Source organism: Nomia melanderi, chromosome 14 (genome assembly GCF_051020985.1).
Source record: "Nomia melanderi isolate GNS246 chromosome 14, iyNomMela1, whole genome shotgun sequence".
NCBI lineage: Eukaryota > Metazoa > Arthropoda > Insecta > Hymenoptera > Halictidae > Nomia > Nomia melanderi.
The window spans coordinates 13,817,183-13,824,495 of record NC_135012.1 but is presented as its reverse complement, the minus strand read 5'-3'; the positions used below and the strand labels follow the sequence as shown (position 1 = coordinate 13,824,495).

Here is a 7,313-nt window from a genome sequence, read left to right as displayed (position 1 = left end):
GACTTTCGGTTACCTCCTTAGTCCTGATGCTTCGCGCGTACGTACCAGGAATCGATGAGATGCTTTTTCAAGGAGGTGTCTCGTGACAGTTATTGTTTGTCCTTGTCGCACGGTATGACTATCCTTGTCTTACACATTACAGGTATAAGGGAAAAGCTTCGAAAATTCACGGCTACTAGATGGCGCTACCAATCGTTATTCCCATACACGCAGAGAACCCACTAGATGACCGTTCATAACTTACCAATTACTACTCCAATCTGGTTCAATATTTTACGAAATATTCTCAAAGGTTTACCGTAATATCTACGATCACAAATGTTGACAATTTGTACCTATTAAGTCAACAACTTAATTGTATACTGGGCCCCAGTCACAATATCTACGTTATCATCTGACATCTTCTCGGAAATTAATTACGTTCTTCACTTAGTAGGCATAACGTGTCAATATTTATGGTCGCAGAAATTACGGTAGACCCTCAGGAATACTCAGTAGCAGTTTGAACCGGATTCGAACAGTAATTAATAAGTTATTAGCGATTTTCGGAAAGGTGCACTGAATCCCGTGTGAACGTGAGGCGCCATCTATCGGGAGAAGGTTGAATCTTATGAGCAATTAGTACCCTTTCCCGATCGCAAGACGGCATAACCAATCAACATTCTTACCGACGCAGAAAACTCACTGGATAATCGCTAATTAGTTAGTAACTACTACTCGAATGTGGACAATAAAAGCCTATTATGTGAAGAACTTAATTCTTTGCTGGGCCAACATAAAAAATTATACTTTATCTTCTGACAGCGTTTCGGGATATGATTAATAAATAATTAACGCGATGCAAAATTCCACCGGTGTTTGCATGAGAAAGTAGGGGAAGATCCATTCTAGAATCTCAAATTGCGAAGGTGAACAATTTATTCGTAATAGTTTTGTTGATAATGAATTAGCAGCTGATTTCGTAGTTTTCTGCTGTATCGATATGTCTCCTTTAGTACTTAACTGTCGCCGCTAGATGCCGCACTCTCGGATACCTCCTAGGTCCTGATGCTTCGCGCGTACGTACCAGGAACCGATGAGATGCTTTTTCAAGGAGGTATCACCGGAGAGTGAATTTCTGTCCTTGTCGCACAGTATGTCTGCCCTTGTCTTGCACATTACGGGTATAGGGAGAAGCTTCGACAATTCTCAGCCGCTAGATGGTGCCACCATGCGGCATTCCTACCGACGCAGCAAACCCACCAGGTAATCGATAATAACTTATTAATTGTTACTCGAATGTGTTTCAAAATTTTACTCAATATTCTCTAAAGTATAGCCTAATTTCTACAAACATAGTTGTTCACAATTTGTCCGTATTAAGTGAAGAAATTAATTGTAACCATTCATCTTTCAAGAAATTCTACGTTACCTTCTGACAATATCTCTGTTAGTAATTAAGAAATAATTAACGCGACACAAAATCTCTTCCGCTGCGAAACAGGAAGATAGGGGAAGGTTCATTCTACGATGTTAAATTGTAAAAGTTAACAAATTGTTCGTAATAGTATAGTTGATAACGAATTAGCTGCTGATTTCGTAGTTTCCTGCTGTATCGACATGTCACATTTAGTTTCTAACTGTTGCCGATAGATAGCGGACTTTCGGTTACCTCCTTAGTCCTGATGCTTCGCGCGTATGTACCAGGAACCGATGAGATGCTTTTCGAAGAAGGTGTCACGAGAGAGTACTTGTCTGTCCTTGTCGCACAGTATGACTGTCCTTGTCTTACACATTACAGGTATAGGGAAAAGCTTCGAAAATTCCCTGCCGAACTGCAACCGTCTTTACACATGCGTAATATGCCCTTGCCTTTGCAATTTCGACGTTCAACGGCTCAACGAATTTTATGTTACATTAATCATCTGCCAACTGCTCTTTACAGATATAATGATTATGTTACGGGTCTGTGCAAATAAATACAAATAAATAAAAAGTGTATTCTTTTCTATTTTTCTCTCAATATTACATATTGGCATATGCACGAAATTTCTTATAGGCATTTATCAAAATGTTAAACAGAAATCACAATTTTTAAGTATAATGCCCTATCGAGGAAAGAATGCGAAAGAAATTGAAAGTGCAATGGGTTGGCAAGCATAAATATCACTCGATTCTTCTGAATACCAATTAAATATTATTCTCCTTTTCATATACTATATAGAGTATCTTGCTCGACGGGTTGCTCAATTGTTTGTTCGCCAGAACATCGGTAACAGGTTTTCCGAATTCGTAGAAGAGTTCTTCTTCGTTCTTCATCATGACTAGCCACAGCATCGCTTTCCTAGCGCCATCTAACGCGAGATTTACACACTGTGCAAGAAAGCACACAGCAGCAGGCCTATTATTTTCGAACGCTGCATAAAACTGCTCGCGTAAATACGCCGTGTCGGGCAGCTCTTTCAGTACAAGTAGTGGGGATGAACGCTGTTTTCGAGTTACTACCGTGAGGAGAGTAAGTTACCGACACCTCTGCTCTAAAGTTTCCTCTCGACCAGTACATTTCAATGGAATCCGTGAGGAAACATATGTACCGAGAAAATTATTAATAAACTATCCGTCAGCGAGAAAAAAGAAAGAAACGGACAAGAAAACACGTACAGTGAAACCTTAAAGTTGGAGGTTTTGAAAATATTTTCGTGTTCTTCCAGTGCCGATTATTTCGATTGGTACCCCCTTTGAACTCGTCGATCATAACCTAACTTCCTAATCTGTCAATCGAAACGTAGTGCTCTCGCACGTATCTAACGTGATAATGTAAAATGTATAATATAAACCATAACCTTTCGTTACACCAGCCAGTTTGTCCAGCTTCGACTGAACTTGTGATCGTTGAACGATTGAAAATTGTGTACTTTTTCGACTGTCTCTCGCGTGTATTGTAAACACTTGTTTGACATTTAAAAAGCAAATTGGCCGTTTACACGTAACGTTCCCAATGGCCGAAAAAAAAGGGAATGAATTAATTACGCAGGAAATTCCTGGAAAATCCGAAGAAACGGGAGATAATATAACCAACGAAGAAGCACCAGGCAGCCTCGAAACGGTTCCTTCGGAAGCGCTTCGAAATGGAGTTCAAACCATCAGCAAAGATAAAGCGAAAAGTAAAACCTTTCCAACTTTCCTCGACCAACTGACGCGATATACTCCTAAAACTGGTGTAACCGCTTAACAAATGTTTTCAGTCGATATACTCCTGAAAGCAACTGGCAATGCTCCCATAATGAAGCAAAAGAAATGGTCCGTCAATCAAGATTCCTGTATCGGAAAAATTTCAGATTTCGTTAGAAGGTACCTTAAACTGGAATCCAGCGAAAAACTGGTACGTATACAGAAGAAAAGGTCTTATCATAAAGCGTACGTTTGGGTGTAGATCCAACGATAAATTTAATTTATAAATGTTTCTTTATTAGTTCCTGTACGTAAATCAGACTTTCGCCCCGGCACCCGATCAAGTGGTTAAGAATTTATACGACTGTTACGGCGCAGATGGAAAATTGATACTTCACTACTGTAAAAGTCAAGCCTGGGGATGAACGTACAAACGTAATTTATATTTCCTTGATAAGCGTAATAAAATATCTCACGAGTATTATCCACATAAATACCGTAACTTGTAGTAGTATCCAATCCATCGAACGAGATGTTGTAAATACGAATAAGCGAATAAGTGAATTTTTTCGAAACTCTTTGCGAGTGTTTACTCGATGTAATTTATCCATAGATCGGATTCATCCACGAGGAATATAAATAGAAAGAGGGATGGACGATTGGTAAGTGTTGGCCAGGTTATTAAAAGAATCCAAGGCATAGTTTCGGATACGCGATTCTTCGATTGATTGTTCAACCGAGTTTCGCATCGTTCAACTCGGTTTGCGGTTCGATTGGCCGTTTCCAGATCATCGTACCTCCGTCCGTGCTTACGGTGACCATAAATTCACCGTCCGGCGAAAAAGCGCAACCGCTAATGGGAGCTGCGTGAGCAAGACCCAATCCGACTACAGTTGCCGTACGATACTCCCATAATTTGACGATACAGTCATCCGAACCGGTAAGAAAATATCGTCCGCTGCTGTCGACGGCTATAGCGTTTACCGTGCCAGTCGTCGAACCTTCCACTTCCCGAACCAACGAGCCGTCCAAAGTTTCCCAATAAGCGATTTTCCGATCGGTACCACACGTCAGTACTTGTACACCGGTAGGCACGAAACACGTCGCCATGTGCATCGTATTTGCCTGTAATGCCAACTTTCTCCTGAAATTCCTGAGAAGCAAACGAATGCGCGATTCTTACTCGTTCGAAATGTTACTCCGTTGGACGGTTCAACGGTCTAGTTTCTTCGATATGTCTGGTCAGGCTACCTCGCATCCCATACGATGCACGTGCCGTCTGTGCTCGAACTGATCAAATGTTGATCGTCCGACGAGACCTGCAACGAAGTTATCGGACCTCTGTGTTGCTTCAGAACGAATAGCAGTTGTCGCGTATCGGATTTGGCATTCCATACTCGAACCTGTAAGATCGATTCTTTCTTGTTCTCTAGCCGAAGCGAAGGAAACCATCGTTACGGGGAGTATAAACGTTCGTACCTGTCCATCGCAACCGCCGCTAACGATTTTACAATCGTCATTTGTAATCGTGATCGCCGATACGGACTTGGTGTGCGCTCGATTAATGGCGAATAACATATTCCCACCGTTCAATGCGAATCCTCGTATCGCGCCGTCGTCCCAAGCTTTCTCGGTTGCACGATGCACGATAGTGACGAGAGAAAACAATATTATATAAAATTATGTAAAATTATATAAAATCTAGACATGTATGTACAGATTAGCATAGATGAGAGTAATACGACCTTATCCGCTCACCGGATATTATGATGGCGCTGTTCCGATTGAAACACAGATTGGAACAAAGAAAATTTGGCACAGTGATTCGAAGCAGTTCCTTTTGCGTTTCCAGTCTCCACACTCGAATGTCGTGTTTGCCAGTCGTCGCAAATATCTCCGAACGATCGCTGCAAGTTCAACTACGGTCTACTACGATATTTCAACGAACGAATCTTTTTTCTGTGCGTGTAACGTGTTGGATCGAATAGGGGAGAGCATTGTACGCCTAACGGAGCAGACACGATTTAGTTTGATTTACCGTGGAAAAGCAAGACCGTAGATCGAACTGGTATGACACGTGACGATCAAACGCGTTCGAAAGCTCGCCAGTTGAATTTCATAAATTTCGCATTGGCTGGTTCCTACCAGTATGAAATGATTTTTGCAGCTGACCATGGATGTCACCGTACCGCCAACGTGCCCTGTTCGATGCTGCGAACAAACACGACGACGTTGATGCGTATGGCATGGAAGAAAATCGTTCGATTCGTTACCGTTACGATACATGGCAGAACCAAAAGTTTCTCGGATCCGTTTCTCCCGGACGCCGCATCGCTTTCCGCTATCTCTATGGACTCGACTGTTCCGTCTCCGGCGCCCACTATCATTTCTCCGTGTCCCAAAAGCAATAAATTCTTGACGCCGCCAGCGTATACCGCTCCAGTTGTACGAGTTTTCTTTGCTTTCGCTGCACGCGGTATCTTTGAATAGCATCCGATCATGATGGGATACGCGACCGATTCATCTTTCGTTTGCGACATGTTCAACCTGTAGAAGAACGATATTTGCGATCGATGGAAGAGAAATTTGATAGAACCGATGCACCACCTTGCTTTCACGATATCTCCGGAAGTCGTTCCGCAATAGATGTATTCGTCTTTATCGTCTAGAACAACGCAGTTGACGTCGCGTCTGATCTTTCCAAACTTGACGTCGATTCCTGCGAGTTTCCTTTTTTTCGGATCCATCAGCCAAACCCTGAACGTTCCTTCTCCGGCAGTGACAAAACTCGGGCTTGGAGCGCGTGTGGCTGCTATCGTCAGAGCGCTTCCGGACATTTCTTTGCTGGCGAAAGTACCTATATCGGCGACCGACACAATCGTGCAATGAAAATACCAGTACTCGCGAAACATACATATATACATATGTGTGTGTGTATACATTACCACAAAGGGGATTTCCATTTAAAACATCCCACACCACGATACTTCCGTCGTCCCTACCCCCCAGGCTAATCAGATATCGTTCGTCCTGTGTGAAACAAACGTCCTCGACCCTTACTTTGTGCATATCGTAACTACCTTTCATTTTACGATTCTCGTAATCCCATATTATGACCATTGCCTAGGCGCAACAAGATCATTACTCGACGATACGCCGTAATCGTTGACGCGGACCGCTTGAACCGACAAAGCAATTACCTTGAAACCGTGGTGGGTTACTTGGCCGGAAGCTAAGAAATTTCCACGTAGCGAAATACACAGAGCGGATATGAGATTTCCGTGGCCAGCGAGAAACGCCTGTTTGCCAGTTTTCAAGCTTCTTATAGTAACTTTGTTACCCATCGGATACACGAGATGCTCTCCGTCCGGATGCAATCGCAAACCGTTTCTTATGGAACCTAAGCCATGGAATGCAACGCTGTCGCATTATTGTACAAGTGTGAAACGAACCAACGAATACTGACCGTCGAATGCTATCACCCCGCATAGTTCAAGCTCTTTCATGTCCACCGTCGAAAATCTCCGTTGCGTTCGAATAATAGTTTTTCTTCGCTTTATAATATCGCTATCGATGGTTCCGGGTAAGTGGGTACTTGGCAATACGAGTACGCGCAAAGCACAAAACGAATAACGGTTGGCGCGTTGTCATGACACCGCCGCGAACAAGAGTAGAAGCCATATCCATTTATTACGCATGGAAGCAAGTTGCTGCTTTGGATTTGGAAAGACGTCACTGTCTGGACACGGCAAAGTAGTTTCAACGGTAAGTTGAGAATTGTGAATTTTTCTCGTTTTCGGCAGCAGGATTCAAAGCTTTCGTCGACGCCGTTCGAAACAGCCGAGTACGAAGAGACGGAGAAAGAAGAATTGAAATCTCGAGTTGCCGCCACTCGGTGTACTCGAGTACACCGGGTCGGTAACCGAACGGGAAGAGAATGTTCCCGCTGTGCTGGTAACCGGTCGACGATCGATCATATCGATCGTCTCGCTTCGACGTACTTGGACGAACCGTGGATTAGCTCCGGCGTTGCGAGTGCTGTTTACACGGACACTTTGAAACTCGACTCGCGACTCGAGAGAAATCCGACATCCGAACTCGTCGAATCCATGTTATCTTGTTCCGTTGCGTACTTTGGCTACAGGAACCGAACATTTTATCGG

The 7,313-nt window shown here is 43.2% G+C and overlaps 2 protein-coding genes across 3 annotated transcripts; one reads left to right on the top strand and one right to left on the bottom strand.

Annotated features, from left to right (window-relative positions):
- The first annotated feature begins 2,344 nt into the window (after positions 1-2,344).
- Atg12 (Autophagy-related 12) lies at positions 2,345-3,638 on the top strand. The gene is made up of 3 exons (XM_031990092.2): positions 2,345-3,143; positions 3,225-3,361; positions 3,453-3,638. Exons 1-3 carry the CDS (start codon positions 2,978-2,980, stop codon positions 3,573-3,575), a joined length of 426 nt encoding a protein of 141 aa, XP_031845952.1. The 5' UTR covers positions 2,345-2,977; the 3' UTR covers positions 3,576-3,638.
- LOC116432756 (cilia- and flagella-associated protein 52) lies at positions 3,573-6,943 on the bottom strand. 2 transcript variants are annotated; one of them, XM_031990082.2, is made up of 10 exons: positions 6,617-6,943; positions 6,351-6,550; positions 6,096-6,273; positions 5,758-6,007; positions 5,424-5,697; positions 5,189-5,361; positions 4,909-5,057; positions 4,630-4,775; positions 4,402-4,553; positions 3,573-4,303 (listed from the first exon to the last, which is right to left on the bottom strand). In XM_031990082.2, the coding sequence occupies exons 1-10, from the start codon at positions 6,654-6,656 to the stop codon at positions 3,883-3,885; spliced, it is 1,983 nt and encodes a 660-aa protein (XP_031845942.1). In that variant the 5' UTR covers positions 6,657-6,943; the 3' UTR covers positions 3,573-3,882. The 2 variants fall into 2 exon arrangements, with proteins under 2 accessions (XP_031845942.1, XP_076229667.1); XM_076373552.1 differs by having other exon boundaries at positions 5,424-6,007.
- Positions 6,944-7,313: the final 370 nt, after the last annotated feature.

Bases quoted from the DNA above. Each gene is read 5' to 3' on its own strand.
- Atg12 (XM_031990092.2), top strand. From the start codon at position 2,978: ATGGCCGAAAAAAAAGGGAATGAATTAATTACGCAGGAAATTCCTGGA. The intron at 3,144-3,224 runs GTAAAACCTTTC...AAATGTTTTCAG, and splicing joins CAGCAAAGATAAAGCGAAAA to TCGATATACTCCTGAAAGCA. The intron at 3,362-3,452 runs GTACGTATACAG...TTTCTTTATTAG, and splicing joins TGGAATCCAGCGAAAAACTG to TTCCTGTACGTAAATCAGAC.
- LOC116432756 (XM_076373552.1), bottom strand. From the start codon at position 6,656: ATGAAAGAGCTTGAACTATGCGGGGTGATAGCATTCGACG. The intron at 6,274-6,350 runs GTAATTGCTTTG...TGTTGCGCCTAG, and splicing joins TAACCCACCACGGTTTCAAG to GCAATGGTCATAATATGGGA. The intron at 4,776-4,908 runs GTGAGCGGATAA...CAACCGAGAAAG, and splicing joins CAGCGCCATCATAATATCCG to CTTGGGACGACGGCGCGATA.